The 23560-nt window shown below is 36.7% G+C and overlaps 1 protein-coding gene across 3 annotated transcripts; it reads left to right on the top strand.

Moving 5' to 3' along the window:
- Positions 1 to 722: 722 nt before the first annotated feature.
- On the top strand, positions 723 to 22884 carry LOC142613621 (uncharacterized). 3 transcript variants are annotated; one of them, XM_075786053.1, is made up of 13 exons: positions 723 to 882; positions 1289 to 1333; positions 2507 to 2555; positions 2651 to 2699; positions 6039 to 6109; positions 6941 to 6999; positions 7158 to 7256; positions 11743 to 11800; positions 13255 to 13391; positions 13484 to 13540; positions 14153 to 14250; positions 21487 to 21689; positions 22426 to 22884. In XM_075786053.1, the coding sequence occupies exons 1-13, from the start codon at positions 805 to 807 to the stop codon at positions 22497 to 22499; spliced, it is 1077 nt and encodes a 358-aa protein (XP_075642168.1). In that variant the 5' UTR covers positions 723 to 804; the 3' UTR covers positions 22500 to 22884. The 3 variants fall into 3 exon arrangements, with proteins under 3 accessions (XP_075642168.1, XP_075642169.1, XP_075642170.1); XM_075786055.1 differs by having other exon boundaries at positions 742 to 882; positions 1235 to 1333; XM_075786054.1 differs by lacking the exon at positions 1289 to 1333 and having other exon boundaries at positions 724 to 882.
- Positions 22885 to 23560: the final 676 nt, after the last annotated feature.

The raw sequence follows: 23560 nt of genomic DNA, 5'->3' as shown, positions 1-23560 counted from the left end.
AAGCTTGAAAGGGGAAAATAGTTGGGATGCTGAGAATTAGAGTTGAATGGCTAAAGTGGAGCTCAACATTTTGAGTGTTGTGTAATTATGTTATTATATCGATAAAGCCATACGAAATACAAAATTCCCATTTTTCAATTTAAGAAGCTTGTTTAAAGTTTATTTATTTAGTTTTATGAGGATGCTGAGATGTCAGACGTAAATTAAGTTGATGGTGACAGTTTCGTGAAACTCGGGTATTAATCGGCATGACTCAACAAATTCGGGCAAATCCAGATTGGTACTCGAGTTTCAAGAACTCGGATACTTTTCAAAGTACTCGAGTATATGAAGCTCGAGTATCAGTCTGGATTATCCCATCACAAGCTGGCAGACAATCCAGATTGGTAACCGAGTTTTGTGGACTCGGGTACCAGATTATACAGTACTCGAGTTTGGAGAACTCGAGTACCAGGTGAATTTTTTAAAGTAGAAATTCCATGCTGGCATGCCACGGTGGAAGTGTAAAATTTAGTACTCGAGTTTGGTGAACTCGAGTACTGGAAAAAGTGGTATTTTTCCAATTACTTCTGACACAGTATTTTCTGCTTAAATTTTTTTTAAAATGATGGTATTGGGCCGATTTGGCCTTCGTTTGTGAATAGAAAAACAAGAGAACTGGGCCGATTTCGAATGCGCAAAGCCCAGACTCTTCCTCCTTTTCTCAATGTTTGTAACTTTATTTGTGCACAGAATAGAATAGGATTAGGAACTCACCGCTCTCTCTCTCTCTCTCTGAAACACCTCTCCGAAGAGGAAGAGGGAATGGACAGCGACAATGAAGAATCGCTGAAGAAGAGACAGAGAAAGACTCCATTCCTTGGGGATCCTTCTTCTCGCAAGGTCTGTTTTTCCAATCTTCCATCAAATTTCATATTTATGTCCAAATTTACTGTCGCAATTACTGTTTTTTCAAAACACTATCTACCTCTCTAATTCGCTCGCGATGAAGTTTATTTTTGAGAACACAAAGATTTCACCATGTAAAACAATATTTATTAGTTGATATTCAAGAATTTTGTGTGTGTGTAGGTGTAGCTGTACCATGATTATTGTGGCAACTCTAGTAACGTTGTTTGGAACAATGGTTTTTGGTGCTTATAAGAGTGTCTATATGGAGGATTTTTTTTGTTTTTTGTTTAACTTAATTGTTTGTCTTTGCTTTGATTATTGTTGTTGTTGCCAATTTGAATAGCTGCTAATCTGATTTATTTATGAGCTGAGGATCTGAGCGTGTGAAACTGTGCAGCAATTTGAACAGTTTGCGGCGCGTCCCTACGTAATGGGAGAAGTGGTAATGGTTCTTACTCAATCTGTCCATCTTTGATTAATTGAATAACGTGCACTAATGGGGGATTGCTTTAATTACTTTCTGGAAATCAGTTTTTATTACCTCGTATAAAATCTAGGCTAGTTTATACAACAGGTGATTAGCAAATGTGTGTGTGTGTGAGAGAGAGAGAGAGAGAGATTTCCTGTGGCTGGAGGTTGTCATAGGAAATTCTATAAGTGCTGTGGCTGGAGGTTGTCATAGGAAATACTATAAGTGCTGAAAGTGGCCCCAATTCCAAGATGAATTGGTTGGCTGGGATAAGATAAATGATGTAGTTGTAGGTTTTGGTTAGCTCAAATGGTAAAGTTTCTTGTCAATGAATAAGGGATATGGGTTCGAATCCTGCCTAAACAAAAAAGAAACCTATTGGTGTCTTGGCTTGATGATAAAGAGCAATCATCATGGAGTGGTTGCCATAGGTTTCAAATCCGTGTGTGTGTGTGTGTGTGTAATGTAGTCTTGCAAGTTGTTGAGAGTTGAGACTCATTGCTTGAAATGGAAGGAAATACCAGTAAGAAGTAAGTACATGTGAAAATGAAAAATCTCTATAAATTCATCTAAATATTGGAGGAATAAAACGAGTTAATTACTTAAATGAATTGAATACTTTTACTCAATACCCTTTACCATTCTAAGCATAAAATTGTTAATTTCTCCCCTACTCACTCTTTCTATCTTAAAGAAGAGCAAGGGAATAGAATTTAGAAATATTAGTTTTTTGATTGCCATTATTTTATGTACTTGATATGCTAAGAATAATGGCTAATGGGAGAATTTGAATTATACATAGTTTATGTGATTTATATTATGATTGTTGACTTAGTTGTGATTTTTGATTTGCCTCTAATATGTTGCAATTGATGTAGTAGTATCTTTTAGTAATCATCAAGTCTTAAAGAACTGTAATTTTTGAATTGCCTTTAATCCATCATCTCTCCAAGACTGCTTTTTAATTTTTTAGTGTTTTTGTAATTTGCATTTCTCATTGATTGTATTTTTGAGTGATGATCAATGTTGGTATTTTTTTGTCAATTATCCTTTTCTAGTGAGTTGCTTTGACATTACATGGTTCTCTCCTTCTCAGTACTTTTAACTTTTTCTTTCTAGAAGTAATTATACCTTGCTCTGTAACAGAATTTTATGCAAGAGGAAGATATTCGGTTGGAGGCAACACGAGCTAGATGTACCTTATCTAACTTCTTATTTCTCTCTCTCTCTCTTGGTATCTAAATGCTTATACTTTCAAGAAGAATTTAAGTCTTTTTCCCTGCATGACAGTTTCAAATGTTCTCAAAAGGCATGGAGAGTTGACAGAGCGTCTTTCTAGGTACGGTTTTCTTGGGAACTTTTTAGGTATCATTCATGTAAATATTTGTTATTGTAAGATCACACTTATACCTTTTTGAAAATGTCAGTTAATTTTTAATTTTATGAAGGGAGTTAGCTTTGAGAGTTTATGCTTGAAGTATGACAAGGAAGCTTCCTCCTAAAGATGCTTCTAAAATCTCCTTTATCTTTTTCTTTGCATACATCTTCCCCTTTATCCTTCTAAAATCTCCTCTATTTTTAATTGTATAATATTATAAGAAGGTCTTGTGCTGTGGTTGCCTGGTTGGGCATCGTGTCATTACTTGAAGAAAGGAAAAGAAAAAAGAAAAAAGAAAAATTCCATTCCAAGAAGTTTGGATGTGCTATATATATATATATTTGATAAGTAACGTAAAAATATTATTAATAATAAAAAAAGTGTCAAACCAAGTACATTGGGATGTACTATGGGGGCACAAATTAGGAACCAAAATACAACGATCAAGAAAAACAGGAAGGGAAGAACAAGAAAAATGAGAAAAATTAGTTTTGGACAAAAATTAGTAATTTTGGATACAAAATAGTCCGACTTTTGAAGGGCAGAAGTCCCCTTGAATATTCTGTATTTTTTGGGTTCATTGTATTAGTCATTATTACTTCTTTTTTTTTTGAGAATCAGTCATTATTACTTAAGGAGAATACTTTCGTATGCTGACTTTATACCTAAGTTAGTCCCTATGATTTTTTTGTTAATAAATCTTTGTTCACTTATGAAACAAGGATTATGATATTTGCCTGATTAAAATCCCACCTTTTCAAAGTACAACTTTAAAACCCTATTTGTTTTTTTCCAGGTACAGTTTTTTTCAAACAACCCATTTTCAAATTGCTGCGAAAATAATCTGTGCCAGACTGCTGCTTAGGGAAAATCCTTACAATTTACCATTTTCAAAAATTGGGAATTGGTGTTGCATGTGTAAGCTAGATGGGGAATCTGCTGATTTTTGGGCATTAGCCCTTTGTTTGTTGAGTCCAAATATGATAAGGATGCGGTGCAAAACCCATGGTTACACCATCAAATAAAAGAATGCCACATCAGATTCTTTTATATAGAAAAATAGGAACTACCACAGTCAATTTAAATCCCATTCAAACCAAAAAAATAAAAACCTAAAGAAACCACCTGTGCTGAAGATGCCGGTGACGGACAGGAGCTGCTTGTGACTCTGTCCACCATTGCTGTCAAAGGTTCTCACTCTCTTAATTCCATCTTACCTCTATCTGATCTGATTTTTTATTTTATTTTATTTTATTTTTAAATAAAACCAATATCTGATCTAATGAAAGAAGTGAAGGGTGAGAAAATATGTCAAGTTTGAGTCGCCATAGGAGCAATAGCGTCTTATTGCAACTATTGTGTTGCTTTTCTAACAGACTATAAGACACAATTCCCCCACCTTTTGATTTCAAGAATGACCCACATAGGTAGGAAGAATAAAAATTGCGACTTTCTGTTTCCCTATTTGAAAGGAAATGGTAAAAGATATCAGAACCCATAAAAGGCAAATCAATCTTTAGCACAGCAGTCTTTTTGTCATTTTTCTTTTTTATTCTTCTCGAATGGGGTTTAGTTTTACCATCTTTTTCTTGTCTTTCCCTTCCTGTTTTACTTGATCATTGTAATTTAGTTTCTTGATGTTTTTGCCCCTTTAGTACATTTTCTATGTACTGGGCTGTGTTTTTTTTAATACAATTTTTATGTTACTTGTCAAAAAAAAAAAAAACTTTAGCACAGCAGTGGTGGGTGGAGTAGCATCAACCCAGAAATTCCCAAACTTTTATCAGATACGGGGTAAGATGGAATTAAGAGAGAGTAAGGGAGAGCACCGATATCTTTGACAACAGTGATGGTGAAGTCACTGACTGTACCTCCGGCAGAATCTCTGTCCCTGACATTCTCAGCACAGGGGTGGGTTCTTAGGTTCTTAGTTTTTTTTTTAAAAATAGAATTTTAATTGTGTGGTAGTTCCTTTTGTTCTATTTGAACCCATTTGAATTAATCTGAGGGGGCATCATTTCATTGGAGGGTGTAAAACATGGGGTTTACACCATGTCCATAGAGAATTTAAACTCTTGTTTGTTTTGGGTGCATTGGTTTATACCTAAGAGGGTGGTGGACTTATTGGCTTGTTGGAAGTGGCAATTTGCTAGACATTGAAATGGAGATATTTGGAATGCAATTCCACTTTGTGTGATGTAGATTCTCTGGAAGGAAAGAAATTCTAGGATGTTTGAGGGCATTTAACAATCAACGGTGTTGGTGTTGCAAATATTTCTGCTCACTCTATATGAATGGATGGTTTCTGAGTAGACATTCCTTCTCAAGTCTGTTAGATTTTGTTGACAGCTGTAGTTTTCTTTAGTTTGATGCACTGCTAGTACACTTCCTGTGTACTGTGATGTTATCATTTTATTTTCTTTCTTCATATTAACAAAGCTGACTTACTGATAATAAAAAAGTCCTTGATCTTGTTATGTTCAAATTTTTTTTTTTGATAGGTAATGAAAAATATTATTAATAAAAAAAAAACCAACCCAAGTACATTGGGGATATGCTATGGGGGCACAAATCAGGAACTAAAATTACAACGATCAAGTAAAACAGGAAGGGTAAAACAAGAAGTCATATATGTCATGCTAGGAAGTCTTTTGTGATGACTTAATTCAGAAGGCATGCTCTAATAGAAGAAAAATAAAGAAGAAGAAAGTAGGTGAATTTTGTTGAGGGTTATCTCTATAGTTACGTCTATGACTATATCCACTTCTGACATCTCATATTATGTTATTCATCTAAAAAGTTATGTCTATAGTGTCAGGGATATAACTGCTTTGGCCATCTCCCAAAAAGCAATTCAACAGTTTTTGTACCTTTCTGGCCCAAAAGAGGAAAATTTTATTTAATTTCTTAATGTGGGTATCACCATTTGTTCATAGTGTGCTAATTGTGTTCATGATGATATATTTTATTCTGCATAGAATTTCCTGCTCTTGTCTCTATGTGAATTTTACATGCACGGGAATCCTTTTTAAAAGAAAATTTCATTGCATGTTTTTTACATGCATGGGAATCTTTTCTTTTTCTTTCTTTCTTTTTCTGGCCATAGTTTAAACTTGCATATTGATTGCGATGCATTTATGTAATGCTACGTTTGTTTAACACAGTCGTAGTTTAAATTAGTATATGTTCTAATATTACTATTATTTAGTAATTTTTTTATTTTATCTTTTATTTTTTATAAATACTATGTTTTAGTAATTTATATTTAGAAGTTTTGGTGACATTATTGATTTTGAATAGGGATTCTGACAAGATGATATTTGATCGTCTACAAAAAGAATTTGAAGCTGCTCGTGCTTCTCAAACTGAAGGTAGCTTTAAATATAATGTTTCGCTTTTTTTTTTTGGGGGGGGGGGGGGGGGGGGTGAAATTATAGGTACTATCTAGCTTTGCTCCATGTCTTTTCTTGGTATCATTTTCTTTTATCACATAAAAAATTATGCTTGGATGTTAGTTGTAAGAGCCTTCTTTACTTTGCCTTTTCTGCTTGTACTCCCTTTTTATTGCTCATAGTTTCTCTGAGTTTAACAGTGGTTTAGGAATGCTGGTGACTGAATATTTTTTACTTAGTACTGACTGCAGTTGGAAGTTGGGAATTTGCTCAGCCTGATGTCAGCCTACAGCCATCAACTGTAGCTTTAGGCTTTTGAATGTGTTAAACTTTAGGCTAAATTTTGGTCAGCCTAATACAGAAATCTCTTTGACCCTCTTTGCCCATTCACCTGTTTTTGAATTTTCTTATGAAGTTCTCTTGAAGATTAGGATCTGTCATCTTGAGCTTTCAACCTAAAACTGATGCCTGGGTTTTGGGTGAATGTTTCTTCTGCAATAGTTGGGGGTGGGGGGATTTGAACCCTAGATGTCTCTGTTGGAGACACTAGGAGGAGCCAACCAATTGAGCTACAAGGCTCTTGGTGACCTGTTTGAGTCTTCTATTCTTCTTCTTATTATTGTTACTATTTTTTTTTTTATAAATTTTATGGGGCTTGTACTTCTCTGACAGAAATTATAGTGTTAGGGATGAGATAATACAATTCAAATGCATTTTTTTGTTCATGAATGTTTGTGTCAGTGTCCTATTTCTTCAGTAGTTTTGGTTTATTTCTGCTTCAACTAAGAAGTGAACCTTTCTTTTTGGTAGAGATATGTTTAGATGGTGAAGAATGGAATGATGGGCTATTAGCAACAATAAGGGAGCGGGTATGGCTGTGTCAAATATTTTTAAGTGATTCACTATTATTTACCTATTTTCATATTAGAGCTAGATGATCGAGACTGTGAATCTCTGATCTTTAATTTACACGGTTCCATGTTTTATGCTGGGCATAATTAATATAACTGATCTGTTTTTTAATCAGGTTCACATGGAGGCAGACAGAAAGGCAATGCCAGTGGACTCAAACATAGTGTCAGGTCCTCATTTCCAGGAAAGAATCACTTATAAAGTTGGAAGTAAGGTAATCTTTCAACATATTCTGTTCCCTCGAATTGTTAAGGGGTGAATTCTAAAATAAGAAGATTCAATATTTCTAATCCATAGTGGTGCAGCCGTGCAGCTTACAATGAGCTCAATAGAAAACAAGATCACTTACTAAGATATTCTAGAATTGTGGTCTAGTTTTGATGTGGGGTCTTATTGGCACCCTTCCTGGGTCACTTCAATTAATAGTTTTAGAATTGAGTTCTTTAGGTAAGAAAGCTGCTGGTTTAGTCTTAATTAATTGTTTTACTGAACTCAGGTATTCTGATAATTGTAATATTTTTTGGAATGAGTTGTACCAGAGGCCTTCGAGTCTTGTTTCTGTTTTGTTTTAGTTGTTTCCTACTTGGTGTACTAGTTCTTTTTCGGGGCAAATTACAGTAAACCCACCTGTGGTTGGACTCATTTTCACTTTGTCTACCCGTGGTTTAAAACTTAACACGTTGCCCACTTGTGTTTGGCTTTGTTTGGTCTTTGTTATCCACCTCTGTTAAAAACAGGGGTAAATAAGTCTTTTTGCTTATATTTTATGTCTTTCTCTTCCAAAAGCATAAAAATAACAAAAATATACAACAAAAAAAAAGATCAATTAGGGGATTTTGTAAAGAAACTAAATAGAGCTGGGCAGAAATTTTCACATGCTTCATCCTCTCTCTCAAACTCTCATTGTAAAAGAGTAAAGTAATAGTTTGCACAGATTTTGGCCGAATGAATGTTCCTCTCTTGCTATTGTTAATATATATAATACACTAGAAATACATGACTTGAGTAGATCAGATAAGAGTACAAGTATTTGATCTGAATTGAATTTCTATCCCTATCAAAAAATCTCTCATCGTGGTGTAGCTTATTATCTTGATAAGGCTCCTTTGAATTTTGATCATTATCTTCACCTATTGTTCCAATACAGATGACTACTCTGCCAACAAAATCATTTTGCAACGCACCCATGAACATGATCACTATTCGATTCTGTACATAGTACACTTACTACATGCCCAAACAAAATTACAAGACATCTCAAAACTAATAAGTAAGACGAATTTATGAAACTTAAGTCTAATGCTAATAGTAATATTCTAAGAAAAATGATACCTTCCCATGTTCTTTCTATCCTATTTTGTGGAATCATCCCTTATAATATTTGGCAAATCTTCAAACTGTCAGTCTTCACGCAGTGTCACTATTTCTCATAAGATGAAAACCTAGCAACACCCAGAGTTGAGTCCGCCGATCTTCAACTCCAATCTCCCAATCAGATCTCCGACTTCGATCTCCGCCAATCTCTGTGGTCGTTGATCTGTGGGTTTGAAGTTGGAAGGTTCCTTCCTTTCTTTCATTGGTGGTGTTTGGTTGTGCAGAAAAGGATTGAAAATTAGGAGAGGCACAAGCAACACCCATGCCACCAAACCCATGGTTGATCTACCACAATCCAAACCCACTGCTGGATTTATCTTTACCTCACTCTTCGATTGTTGATTGCTTATCTCTATCTCACTCTTTTTCTTTAATAACATTGCTGGTTGTTTTGAGATTGTTGGCCTTGTTGTAAAATTTGGTTCAAAATTTTGAGTTGTTATGAGGTTGTTGATATTGATATAGAAAAGTGATTTCATTGAGCCCTTTGATTGGTGTGTTGTTCCTCTACTTTGTTCTTATAGAAGTTCTTAAGCAATCAAAAACCCTAACTTTTTGACTCTTGTTATGTTTGTTTTTCCTTAAATTTTTTTTTTCCCTAATGACAAAGGGAGGGGTGGGTAATGGAGACCAAACGGAGCTAAACACAAGTAGGCAAAGTGTTAAGTCTTAAACCACGGGTAGACAAAATGAAAACGGGCCTATCCACAGATGGGTTTATTGTAATTTGCCTTTCTTTTTCTTTTTTATTTAGTAATTATAATGGTTGTACACTTTGCCCACTTGTGTTTAGCTTTGTTTCATTCGGAGACCAAATGATTGGGAAATGGGTGATGTGGATGCTTTTCTTTGTACTTTGGGCTCTAATTTACCTCCAACTGAGAATGGAGACCGTATGCGATGGAAGTTGATGAAGAATGGAGATTTTGATATCTGCTCGTTTTATAATAAGTTAAGAGGACCCGTGCCCATTATATTTCCTTGGAAAAGTGTTTGGAAGGTTAAGGCCTCTCGACGTGTTTCTTTCTTTGTGTGGACTGCAATATGGGATAAAATCCTTACAGGTGACAATTTGAGGGGTAGAGGGATAGACTTTGTTGACTGGTGCATTATGTGTCGTTGTAATGGGGAAACGGTGGATCATTTGCTACTGCATTGTGGTAAGACTTACCGGTTGTGGAGTTTGGTGTTTAGATCTTTTGGGATTTCTTGGGTCTTGCCAAGATCAGTTGCGGATACTCTCTTTGGTAGGGGTGTGCATGGGTCGGGTTGAGGGAATTTTTTGACCCAATCTACCATGGTGGGTCAAAAAAAATTTGACCCAACCCAACCCATCACATATGTCCAATCCAACCCACATGGGTCGGGTTGGGTCGGGTTGAACCCATGGGTTGGACATTTTTTTTATTATTATTATTATTAAATTGAACCCATATTTTTTTTATTAATTATATAATATATTTAAATATATATTAAAGAAAGTAGGATTTTATATTATATATGTTTGTAGGAATTGATGAAGTGCTCGGGTTATAACTTTAAAAAAAAAAAATTTATTAAATATATAATATATTTTAAATATATATTAAAATATGGGTGGGTCGGGTCGGGTTTGGCGGTTTTGTAATTTTATGACCTAAACCCAACCCGACCCGCCACAAAAGAAATTTTATAACCCAACCCAACCCACCAAGCTCTAAAAATCGACCCAATCCGGCAGGATGGGTTGGGTCGGGTTTGGCGGGTTGGTGGGTTTTTTGCACACTCTTACTCTTTGGTTGGTGGGATTGGCTTGGGAAGCATTCGTCTAGTATTTGGAATTTAGCTCCGCTATGGTCAATGTGGTGTTTGTGGAGGGAGAGAAATTAGAAGACGTTTGAGGACATAGAAAGTTCCGATGATCAATTATTGGCTTCTTTTAGTGGCTTTCTTTTTGATTGGTCTAGGGCTTGGGGACTCACCTCTAGTGATTCTCACCCTATGTTCCTTAGCTTCCTTCTTTGTAATTAGTATCTTTTCTTTTTGTTTTTTATCATCTTTTTCTGTACTTGTTACCTTTGTCTTATGATTTTATGATTTTCTACATGAGGTAGTATTTTTGAAGATACATCTTTTTTATTTATCAAAAAAAAAAAAAAATTATAATGGTTGTAGGAAAAGGACTGGGAATAGCATATATAAAGGCTTTTTTTGTATTCTGCTAAAACATAAATATATGGAGTCCACTAAATCCCATCATCTTTCTTAAAGTTTTGAGGTTGTGATCGCCTCCTTCGTTCAGTGGTTGCCTAGTCCCCCTCCCTCCCGCCCCCTCAAAAAAAAACCCGCCCACTTTGATTCACTGTTATACCAAAAAATGCACATTCAGCAGCAGAATTCTTGGCTAAACAGCGGAAAGTTAATGCATATCAATAATTATATCTCCTAATTGATTGTGTCATGTTTCCTTGATAGTCTCCTAGTTGACATAGGATCCCTTATTGATTTTGTTCTCCTAATTTGTTTCTATCTTCATTACTTTCCTATTTTGATTAGGAGTTTTTACTTTGCGAAGATGCTAGTATAAGTAAGGGTGTAGGAGGACTTGGAAGATCGTTGATTGTTAAATTTTATTATTTATAATACTTCTCTCCCAGCTCGTGTTTGGGATGCCTGGAAGAGAGACTGTGGTTCTGTTTTTGTTGCTGTTTGAATGTAAATTTTAGTTGTTTATAAAAAAAATATATTTATAATGAAACCTTTGGGTGTTTCTTGAGAGTTGTTCTAGCTCTCTTTTTATCATCTTCTCCTCATCATGATCATTGCTTGACAACGCATATATCCAAGTTGAGTTATATCTTACATTGCTGATTTTGTTTCACAATTCTTTTTCTAGCATCATTTAGCAATAGTTGCGGGCATTACTTGTCTTGTGTCACACAAGGTAGCCAAGTTCTTTGTCTTGGATTTTTTTATAAAAATTTTGAAATTGTCACAAAAATCAAATTTTGAAACAAACATGAAAAATACAAGAAAAAAGTATTGCCTTTTAGAAGATCATGGGTGAGATGTAAATCTTGGCAGGTGTGTATACGGAAAGTGAGAGATTATTGTCAGATTAGGTTGGAGAAACTTGGGCCACCCATGAAAAAGCATCAAAAGTGGTGGCTTCAAAAGTTGGGATCACCAAACCTGGAAAGAAAATGTATCACATGCCTTCAAGCCACTTAAATACTCCTTTTGAGACAATATTATCCTTACAGAAACTTTAATTTATGATGTTATTCGATATCGTTGTTACATAGAGTTTTTTCTTGAATATCACAGTTCTATTTTCATATGAGCAGGTGATTTGTTGTTTGGAAGGGACAAGAATTGGCATACAATATGAGACATCTTTTGCAGGTACTTTGAAGTGATCTAGTCATAATTTTCTATCACATGTCATTTGTGACAACAATTTTTATTCCAAGTGCACATTTGAGTTGCTTGCCTTTTTATTCAAGATGGGTTGATAGCTGGAGCATCTCTGTCCCTTGGTGTTTTCTCTCTGTAATTAATTGCAGATATTTGTCTTCTCTGTTAAATTTGTTTTCTTTTGTTCTATATTCGGTTGTGCAAATAGCTGATAGCTTAATAGACACTACTATTGCATGGAACACATTCAGTTTGAACGGTAGGGTGAAAGCATCTATCAAGGGCTTTTTTATTTTATTTTAATAAGTAATAAAGATTTATTGATATAAAAAAAAAGACACCCAAGTACACAGAGAGTATACAAGGGTCTACAGATCAAATACAAAAATTACATAAATCAAGTAAATTAAAAATCGAAGATAAGGATTGGTTTCTCCATGCTGACAACCAGTCCAACAGGGTTCTAAAAAAGAACTTGAGATCAGGCAGGGAACTCTCATTATCTTCAAAACGCCTGCTATTTCTTTCCCTCTAAATACACCACATTAAGCAATGTGGAACAACGATCCATATATGGCCACTATGATGGCGACCAACATCTATCAAGGGTTTATTTGATCCATTCTTTTGTTTTTGCATGCTTGGTAATAAGGTCTGTCTGTTTCAATAAAACAAATTCACAATATGAAACAGTCCAACAGGGTTCTAAAAAAGAACTTGAGATCAGGCAGGGAACTCTCATTATCTTCAAAACGCCTGCTATTTCTTTCCCTCTAAATACACCACATTAAGCAATGTGGAACAACGATCCATATATGGCCACTATGATGGCGACCAACATCTATCAAGGGTTTATTTGATCCATTCTTTTGTTTTTGCATGCTTGGTAATAAGGTCTGTCTGTTTCAATAAAACAAATTCACAATATGAAATTGAAAATAATAATAATAAGAATAATATAAAGAAAAGCGTTTTTGTGGATTACTTTGTTGAAGCAGGCACGAGCTGGATTGAAGATCTGTTTTGGAAGATAATAACTCTTTTCACTGGCTGCGTGTTGATTTAGAAATAATTGCTTTTTTTAAAGAAATCGTTGGAAGTTGCTTCAACCTTATGTTTTCATTATGAATAAAAACTAATGTGTTATAGTTATTCTTGTTTTATAATGACCCTTTCCAAGAAATATAAACAATAAAAATGTCATCGAGGTAAGTATGTATTGCCACCATTATAGTCAAAAGTTTTGATTATGAAACTTAGATTTGTCTTCTTTATATATCAGAAATCATTCTATAAGATGAAACCATGGAATTGCTGATTCATGTGAAGAATGTTATGGTCAATTCTTTAGGGCTAGCATTTATATGCTTTTGCTGCCTATGGAGATTGCTGTTAGCTTAATTACTCGTAAAATCAACTCATTTGTTTCCATAATTTTGTAGGAGAACCTTGTGAGTTATACCATTGTGTCCTAGAAAGCAAATCATTTCTTGAAAAGATGACTGTCCTTGAACACACAATTCCCTTTTTTCTACCAATACGAGAAGCAGAAAATGATCTTCTTTCTTCTAATGCGATGGTAAGGTTGGTTGCCTACTTTGGCTTTACTGTCTTTATACTTCGATGATAATATAATTTGTTCTAACTATGTTCTTATTGATTTGTTCTCAGAAATTTATAGATTACATTGGAGAACTTTTGCAGGCTTATGTGGATAGGCGCGAACAGGTAGACTCTTGTTATAGATAAACTTTAAAAAAGATAGTTTGTCATTTTCACATCTTGTGTCAGAAAATTAGGGCCTGTCTGAGTTTTCTTCTAGATTATAAGGTTGCACTATGACTTATTTGAACCAAAAGAGGAGCATATGAAATGAATGAAGAATTCGGTTGATATGTTGATCATTGGATAGGCAAGGTTTTTCTGTATTTATGCTCTAGCTCAAGTGGCATCTAATTCCCTTGTAAGAGCAAGGTGGAGGGTGAGATCATCGGTTTAAGACCCACCAAAATGCCAGTTTAACTTACTAGTAGAAATAATGTATATAAATTAAAGCAGAAACTAGTTTTGACAGCTAAGGTGAACTTTGTAAACATCAGCTACAGATATGATATACTTGGTATAAAATGCATTGTCATAGCATGATACGTTATGCTGCCACTAACAACAATGATATAGTGGAAATTTATTTCTTTAATTATTTTGTGTCCATGGTGCTTATCCTGTAATAATTGCACCGCATCGACACTCCATGTTTTCCCCCCTTTCATACTTCAAACATTATTCTGCCAATAACAAGGATTAAGTCACTAACTCTCCTGCTTTCCAAATCTGATGCAGGTTCGGCTTATCAAAGAGTTATATGGAAATCAAATTAAAGAATTGTATCATAGCCTTCCATACCACATGGTTGAATTTGTGCTAGATGATTCTGATTGGTTAGTACATTTTATTGTGTTTTCTCCCACATTCTGTTGTTTTGTTCAAATCCCTCTATTGAGTTTTTTTATTTCTTATTTTACCCTGCTTGTAGTTCACTTGCTCTCATAATCTTCAAAAAGAAAATCCTATATGGTCTTTACATTTATTCTACTTCTTCATATGCATGTTTCAAGTATGTTATTAAGTTGATCATTTGATGGGCAAGGTTCTTAGCATGAGATCAAATGGAAGAATATGAAGCGTAGCTCATAGTGGCTCATACATGATTATAAAATTGCTATTTCAAGATTGCTGCATTTTGGATAATTTTAGTGTTCTTGCTCTTTTAATTTGTGTGCAATATGATACAAGTGATCATAGTAGTTGGATTCACTGTTAGTATCTTAAACTGAGCTGATCTCAAAAATACTTTTTTATTTATTCTAACACTTATTTCTGTACTTATTATTTTCCTTTCGTTCTAGTTAATAGGTAAAGGTTTGTGCCCCATAGGGCCAAGGCATTTGTTTGGTGTCTAATTCAGGAACATAAATAAGGACTAGGGTGGAGTACATATCCAATGTTTTCCAATAAAAAATGATTTTGTAATCTATGCCTATGGAGCTAAGCAAACAACAGCACAGATGTTTGTATATTGGTTGAAATTTGAGATGAATTGCAGCTTCCTAAACAGATGTTTTTTTCTTTCTTGTTCTCCCGAAAACATGCTGGATTAATGGTTGATCTAATTATACTGTAGCTAACCAAATTTTTATATTCCTTTCAATAGGCAAAGCTATTTCACTGTATGTTTTTGGCTTTATTTGTCTGTTATTACATAATTAGATAATAATTCTTGTTAGAATTGAAAATCTAAGATATTTTATAAACAACTTTCTTTGAAATTGGGTCTTTATGCAATTTTGATTGGGTGATCATTGCTATGGTTCTGGGAAACACAGACCTTTTCATTATAGAAGATGCATGCCCTAAAGATATAACTATTATTTCTTTTTTAACACCAGTGGACATTTCTCCTTGTCCTTCAAGATAACTCTTTAGAAATTCCACGTCGGGGAATTCTTTTGCATTGAGCCTTCTTTGGAGGCCCGGCTACCTCGAATTAGCTAGAAATCCTGTTTTAGTTTACATTTCCTAGGATCAGTACGGGTGGATTTTGAAGTTTTTTTATTGAATCTAAGCTGTTTTAGTTGGTGGTTGAGGAAGTAGAGAATTTTTTCTCCCTTGAAATTTTTGAATGGGGAAAATACTACATGCAATTGGTTTTTATGGGCAAGAGTGCGGCTCTTTGGATAATGCGGAATCTGGAACACACCGTGATTGGGGTTAATCCTAAGCAATTTTTCATGTTCAGGGAAGGTGATACCGCTTACACTTTGCAACGGGGGTCCAACTCGTTTGGGCAGTACTTATTAGTGACAAAGCTTAAGGTAGGTGGGCTGCGGCGAACTATCATTATCCTTGCCGGAAAATTACAACAAGGATGGAGAACTTTTGGGATTGAATTAAGAAGAATATTGGAACCTTCCCAATATGCGTTGAGTGGATTGAAGCTTGTACCGTACAGGTCTAAGGATTTCCCAAAATATCGTGTTGCCAGGTCCTATGTGGAAGCTGCCAAAGCTCCAGTGCAGGCAAGGTTGAAGCCTGTTCAGCAGCCCTTCATCAAAGAAAAGGTTAAGGATGGTATCGTGAAGAGTATTGTGGAGCTTCTGAGTGGTTTCTGAAACTCAGGCTGGAAGTTTTCCCTAGTCAGCCGTGGGTGGTGGTGAGGGTGGAGAAGGTGGTATTAAAGGTAAGAATAAAATTGAAGAGAAAATCCCGGAAGGAAAGAATCTCAATATTCCTTTGAAAATTGTTGAGTTTGGAAAGTTGCATGATAGTAGGAAGGCACGTTGGTTAGGGAGAGGGTTGATTGTGGATGTGAATGAGTTTGGAAAGAGGCGGGTATCTTGGGATGGTGTTAAGGGTGGTAAGCAAGTTGGCAAATGGGTAGCAAGTAATAATGCCCATAATACAATAGTGGGATTGGGCCCATCCAAGCAGAAAGCCCAAGCTCCGTTGGGAAATAAAAAACCCACTTTGGGTTTGGGTCTGTCAAGCCCACTTAACTTTGAGGCTGGTGAGAGTTCCTTTAGTGGACCAAATGCTTTGTAGCCTTCTTACCAAAATGGTATCTCTATTCCGAGTTCAGGTAGGAGTGAACTCATTGCCACGAAGGAACTTGAGAGCTCAATGGTCTCGCCTACCACATCGGAGCAGCTTGCGATGTCACTGAAGGTAACCTTGGACACGATCTCTTCCTTAGCAGCGATAGAAGTGGCAGGTGAGGGTGGTCAGCACAGCCCGACTTGACTCGCATAGCTACCCACTATGCCGATAGGACTAGCAGTGGTGGCTCAAGCCTCCCACGAACCGCTATCCGCGATCAGTGCTCCAAGTGGGTCGAGGTTGGTGCCGATGGTGTCCTCAGCCACGATGTCCTCCATTACGATATTTGAAGCGATGGGTGTCGATGGTTTTGGTGGTCAGAGAAGCCAGACTTAGCTCTCCTCCATGCCAGTCAAGCCAGTGGGGGTGATCCAAGCATCCAGTGAACCGGTGATGACCTTTACTAACCTGATAGTGTCGGCGTTGGTGTCGTTGTCTTCTCAAGTGGCATCGGATGATGGGGATGAGGATTTTGTGGGTTTGGAAGGATTGGCTACTACAAATAATTATTGCGATTTTGAGGGAGCACATTTACTTGGCCCAATTATTAGGGAATTGGTTGGAGATTTGGATAAGTCTTGGGGTTATTCCAAAGACTGGATACTACAATTGCGTGATGGAAGGCAATTAGTGCTTCCATTGTCACTGTACCGATCTCCTGATTGTATGTCAATCTACTCAAGCTTGGAGGGAGAGTGTGTACTAGGTAATGCTTCTACTACTAATGAAGGGCAGAGCATTAGTTGGATAGATGAGGGTGAGGGGCTAGTAGAGTCTTTGTCTGTGGTTCCTGGGTTAGAGAATGAGATGTGGGAATTTGATGAAAGGTTGAGGTCTTGTGAGAGAGGTGATGAGCCATTAGTTGTGGTACCTTTGGCCACTGAAGGTCCTTTGGAGTTGGTGTCTAGTCATGTGAAGGAGATTGGGTGTAAGGAGAGTGTGGATGATTGTCAGCTATCACAATGGGTAACCAATAGGATAAAGGCTTTTAAGAAATCTGTGGGCACTTCATTGGGAGCAAATTACAAGATTGTTATCAGCTATAGAGGCCAAAAAAATAAAATAAACAAAAGCTTGTGGTGGGTGATCAGACGAAGTTGGTCAAGTCAAACCAGAAAGGTCAATGGGAGTTGACAAATTTGTTGTCATCCTTGAATGTTGAGTATGATCCAAATAAAGCAAGGAGTGCAAGTATGGAGCGGGCTGTCGTGCCTTATCAATAAGTGTGAAGATTATTTCTTGGAACGTTAGAGGGTTGAATGAGCAAGATAAGAGGCTCAGGGTTAGAAATTTGATTAGGAAATGGGGGCCAGATGTGGTTTGTCTTCAAGAAACCAAAATGGGGCTGATTAATAGAGCGGTGATTTGTAGCTTGTGGGGTGGCCAATATGTTGACTGCTCTTATTTAGGTTCTTGTGGAGCTTTTGGAGGGGTGTTAGTGATGTGGGACACTCGGGTAGTGAATAAAATGGAGGAAGCAGTGGGGAGATTTTCGGTTCCTTGTAAGTTTACAAGCGTGTCAGATCAGTTTGTTTGGCTGTTTACTGGTGTTTATGATCCTAATTTACACCGAGATAGGAGGTTTTTATGGGAGGAACTTTGTGGTTTGAATAGTTGGTGGAGTGTTCCATGGTGTGTGGGTTGTGACTTTAATGTGGTTAGGTTTCCTTCCGAACGATTGGGGTCTAATTCTTTCACTGCTGCTATGCAGGAGTTTTCCAATTTTATTTCAAAACAAGGTCTCATTGATCTGCCATTACAAGGGGGTACTTTTACTTAGTCAAATTCTCGAGAAGTTGCTTCGAAGGCTAGGCTGGACAGATTCTTGTTTTCTGCAGATTGGGAGGATAAGTTTCCAACAGTTTCTCAAAGATAGATGTCTAGGTTGTGCTCGGATCATTTTCCAATTGTCCTTGAGGGTGCATCTTTTTAGAGAGGGAGTAGGCTGTTTAGATTTGAGAATATGTGGCTTAAGGATGAGGGTTTTGTGGATAGGGTTCGGTCTTGGTGGGAATCCTATCAGTTTCAAGGTGCATTGAGTTTGTTTTAGCCAATAAATTAAAGCTCTTAAAAAATGATTTGAAAAGATGGAATGTGGAGGTATTTGGTCATGTTAAAGATTGGATTAAAAGTTTGTGGAAGGACCTGAGTGTTCTTGAGAATATGGAGGATAGTGGAGGTTCATCAGCGCAGGAAACGATAGAAGTGGGAAGAATTCGTGATGAGTTAGAAAAAGTTACTCTGTTGGAAGAAATATGTTGGAGGCAGAAATTTAGAGTTCTCTGTGTTAGGGAAGGAGACAAGAATACTAAAATTTTCTATCGTATAGCTAACTCTCACAGGATGGTTAATTCTATTGATAGACTTATGGTGGATGGGGAGTTGTCTTCAGACCCGGTAGCTATAGCAAATATTATCTCTCAGTTTTATAGGCAGCTTTATTTTGAGGATGTGACTCAGACCTATCTTAGATGATGTGGACTTTTCTAGTATCTCGGTGGAAGATGCCAGTTGGCTAGATAAGCCTTTTGAGGAGGAAGAGGTGTTTAGGGTGATCAATAATTTTAATGGTGATAAGGCACCTGGCCCGGATGGCTTTTCCATGGCATTCTTCCAGTCTTGCTGGTGTGTTTTGAAAACAGAAATTATGGCTGTATTCCACAATTTTCATACTCAGGCAGTGTTTGAGAAGAGTCTTAATGCTTCATTCCTTGCCCTTATTCCCAAGAAAGTGGATGCTGTGGAGGTAAAAGACTTTCGGCCTATTAGCTTAGTTGGTGGGATTTATAAGATTATTTCTAAGGTGTTGGCTAATCGGCTTTGTGGGGTGGTGCATGGGCTTATTTTGGATTCACAAAATGCCTTTATGAAGGGTAGACAAATTTTGGACTCCGTCTTGATTGCTTCTGAATGTATTGATAGTAGATTGAAGTTAGGAGTTCTCGGTATGTTGTGTAAATTGGATGTGGAGAAGGCGTATGATCATATGAGTTGAGATTTTTTAATGTATATGCTTCAGCGTTGTGGTTTCTCAGAGAAATGGAGAAAATGGATAAGTATTGCATTTCAACTGTAAAATTTTCCATTCTGATCAATGGTAGTCCATCTGATTTCTTTGGAAGTTTTAGGGGGCTTCTGCAAGGGGACCAATTATCTCCATTTTGTTTGATATTGTGATGGAGGAATTAAGTTGTATGTTGGATGTGGCTGCCTCCGCTGGGCAATTCTCAGGCTTTTTTGTGGGTAGTACGGTTGGTCCATTAGTGATGGTGTCTCACCTTTTATTTGCAGATGACACTCTAATTTTTTGTGATGCTGAATCTTCTCAGATTGCTAATTTGAGGGCGATTCTTGCTAGATTTGAGGAGGTGTCAGGGCTTCATATTAATTTGGGAAAATTTGAGTTGGTACCTGTTGGTGGGGTGCACAATTTGGAGGCTTTGGTGGGTTTGTTGGGGTGTGGGCAGCCTTCTCTGCTCTTGAAATATTTGGGCCTTCCATTAGGTGCTAAGTTTAAGGATTTATCTGTTTGGAATCCTATCCTAGAGAGAATGGAGAGGAGATTAGCAGGTTGGAAGAGACAGTATTTATCTAAAGGGGTAAGGTGACACTCATTAAAAGCTCACTCTCATCTTTACCTAGATACTTCCTTTCCCTTCTTCCTTTACTGGGTAAGGTGGCAAAGCATATGGAGAAATTACAAAGAGATTTTATGTGGAAAGGGATTGGTGGTGAACCTAAAATACATTTAGTTAAATGGGGCAAGGTCTGTAAGCCTTTGCAGGTTGGGGGGGTTGGGTATAAGACGTTTGGAAAGCTTTAATTTTGCCTTGCTAGGAAAATGGTTGTAGAGGTATGGCATGGGGACTAATGCTTTATGGAGGAAGGTTATAAAGGCAAAATATGCGAATATTTGGGGTGGTTCGTGTATGAAAAAGGTGACAAGTCCTTATGGGGTCAGCCTGTGGAAATACATTAGAAGTGGTTGGCTGAACTTCTCTAAACTCCTCATATATGATGTGGGGGATGGTACTAGAGTGAAATTTTGGAAGCATGTGTGGTGCGGGGATTGTACTTTCCAAGAGGCCTTTCCGGAGTTTTATTGTCTTAGTAGGTCAAAGGATTCCTCGGTGGCTAAAGTTATGGGTTGGTCTGTTGGGAGGTTTCACTAGAATGTGCAAATTCGTTGTCCACCACAAGATTGGGAAGAAGAAGCCTTTGATCGGTTTATGGGGTTAGTCTATTCTTTGACAGTGTAGGAGTTTGGCCCAGATAAGGTTTGTTGGAAGCTTGCAAGGAATAGAGGTTTTGAGGTTAGAGGATATTATAGCTCCTTACCCTCCTACTCTTGTTTCCTTCCCATGGAGAATGATATGGCAATCGAAGGTTGCTCCAATGGTGGCTTTCTTTTTTTGGTCTGCTTCCTTAGGTAAGATCTTAACAACAGACAACCTTCGTAAAAGACGTGTGATAGTGCTTAACTGGTGCTATATGTGTAAGAGATGTGGAGAGTCGGTGGATCATCTTCTACTTCATTGCCCTCTAGCTTGGGAGTTGTGGTCTTTGGTTTTTTGCTTGTTTGGTATTCAATGGGTTATGCCTCATAATGTTCTTGAGTTGTTTGAGGCTTGGCAAGGAAAGTTTGTGCGACGTCGTCACATTGATGTTTGGAGATTAGTGCCTCATTGCTTGATTTGGTGCATTTGGCGTGAAAGGAATGCTATAAACTTTGAGAGTTGTGAACGTTCTTTGCTAGAGATTAAGTCTTTTTTCTTGCACACTCTCTTTGAATGGAGTGTGGTCTTTTCTGATTTTTCTTGTTCTTCTTTTCCTATTTTTCTTGATCGTTATACTATTGTTTCCTGATTTGTGCCCTCATAGTACATCCCAATGTACTCGGCTTGACATTTTTTCTGTTATTAATAATATTCTTACGTTACTTAACAAAAAAAAAATGAAGAAGATATAATTATTATTTAAAATTTTTTACTATGCTGAAAATTTTGATTTTCATGATGCAGTAAGGTGACAGTAAGTCTCAGATACGCAGATCTTGTTTCTGTACTTCCAACTCGAATTAGAGTGCTTGCTTGGCCATCCAAGAAAAGTAGTATTAATGCAGCAGCTATGAACAGGAAAGAAAATGGAGTAATGGGAAGTCACCAAAATCCTGCTCGCTTATCATATGCTGAGGATGCCTTACGAACCATGAGCTTACCTGAAGGTGCCTACTGTTTCCAAATCATAAACATATTTTATAATCTGGGTCTAATTCTACTGATACGTACATGAGGCCTACTTGCTCTCATCTCCTTTCATGGCAAACCACACTAGATCTACAGCGTGCTCTCAGAGGAGGGGGGGAGGGGCGGTGATTCCTATTTTATCAACGACACTATATATGTGTTTTATCTTCGACTTAATTTAGGCTGGTTTGGTTCTGCATTGGGGTTAACCATGCGATTCCAATAATTTAAAATGCTACCTTGCTTACCAAAAATGGTAGATTCGTATGTTTCTAATAATTGATTTCTGAATGTGCATTTTCTGTCATCAGGAATTTTTTTTTCCCCGGTTTAAAGCCATCTTATATACTACTCAAATTTGTAATCAATTTTATTTTTCTTTTCAGTTTTAGATAAGCATGCTTTCTTATTTAAAAGAATGATCTTTTCCTTCTTCGTTTTTTTCCGTTTTCTTTAATGGTCCGTTTGGATTGAGGGAGAGGGAGAGGGAGAGGGAGGGAGAGTAGGGTAAAATAGAGTAGATTTAGCACAAAATTAACTTATTTTTAGTCAACTATATTCTACTTCCCTCCACTCCCCCTCCTTTCCCCCTCCATTCAAATAGGCCATAAGGTTTTGAAGGCATTCTATTGGGCTTCCTTGTTATATATGCAATTGCCTTCATTTATATCCGTTTATCTGCTGACAATTTTTTTTCCTGCTGCCCTATCTCAGCATATGCGGAGATTGTGTTGAATCTGCCACGAGCACTTCAGCAAATATTTCAACAGAGGAGCCCCACTTTGTGATTCATGTATTCAGATCTGTACAAAGCTATAGAAGAAATAGTGCTGGCCTGCTGCGTAGCTCAAACTGTTGTTTTAGCAAAAATGGGAACCTGGTCATCTTCTTTCTCTTTGCTTAACAGGAAACCTGAAGTCATAACCAAGTCAATATTGAAACAGTAGATTTGGTCTCATCAGTTTGTATGTGGGCAAAATTTGGGTAAAGTTCCTTAGTTACTGTACCTTATTTTCCCAATTAAATTTAATTACATGGTTTACTGGTCAATGTAGTAGCCTAAGGGAAACCTAATGTACCTAATCATGTGGTTTTCACCCTTCGTATATATGTATCTCTCTATGAAAATTTTGTTCTTTTTGTCGGTAACTAATTCATATCATTTAATTTAGACATCAATTCATTTGATGGAAGTGAAATCAATACATTTTGTGGGAAGATATCTTGTGCACTTGAGGTACGAGACATCGTTCACTGACATGTGGGCCCATCAATGTATGGGACATCTCTCTCATTGATATGTGGGCCCCAAGAATGGAATTATGAAACCCAAATGTCAATGAGAGAATTGTCTCATATGCCGAGAGCATATGAAAATTATGAAAATTCATCGTCTTTGGGAGGGTCCATTCTTGGTGATACATTGTATATAGTTAATATGGTGACGAAACTTTATGTTCCCAGCACGTGCACCATTTCCCTTCCAGTAATAAAGGTGATTGGATTCAATAATAAGGGGTTGGGAATGGATTGCTAGGTAGAAATTAAGAATTAAGATGGTTAAATTATTTATGACCTTTTATCTTATTAGTACTTTTTTTAATTTTTATTTATCATTTTAACTTTTACCTCTCACAACAAGCGATAATTGTATGGTACAATAGATCTAAATCCTAAAATACATAATCTGCTCCACTATTTTGAGAAAGCCTATCTCCTGTTGGTTTTATTTTTTTAATATATTTTAATTTTAATTTCAATATTAGCAAATTTGCCCATTCTTCAGTACTGCTAAATTCAACTTTTCTTCAATTTCTGTTCTAAATAGTTTTTATTATTATTTATTTAT

The sequence above is a fragment of the Castanea sativa genome, chromosome 10 (assembly GCF_040712315.1).
Source record: "Castanea sativa cultivar Marrone di Chiusa Pesio chromosome 10, ASM4071231v1".
In the NCBI taxonomy this organism is placed as follows: domain Eukaryota; kingdom Viridiplantae; phylum Streptophyta; class Magnoliopsida; order Fagales; family Fagaceae; genus Castanea; species Castanea sativa.
The sequence above is the reverse complement of the archived record's forward strand: the minus strand, read 5'-3'. Positions and strand labels throughout refer to the sequence as shown.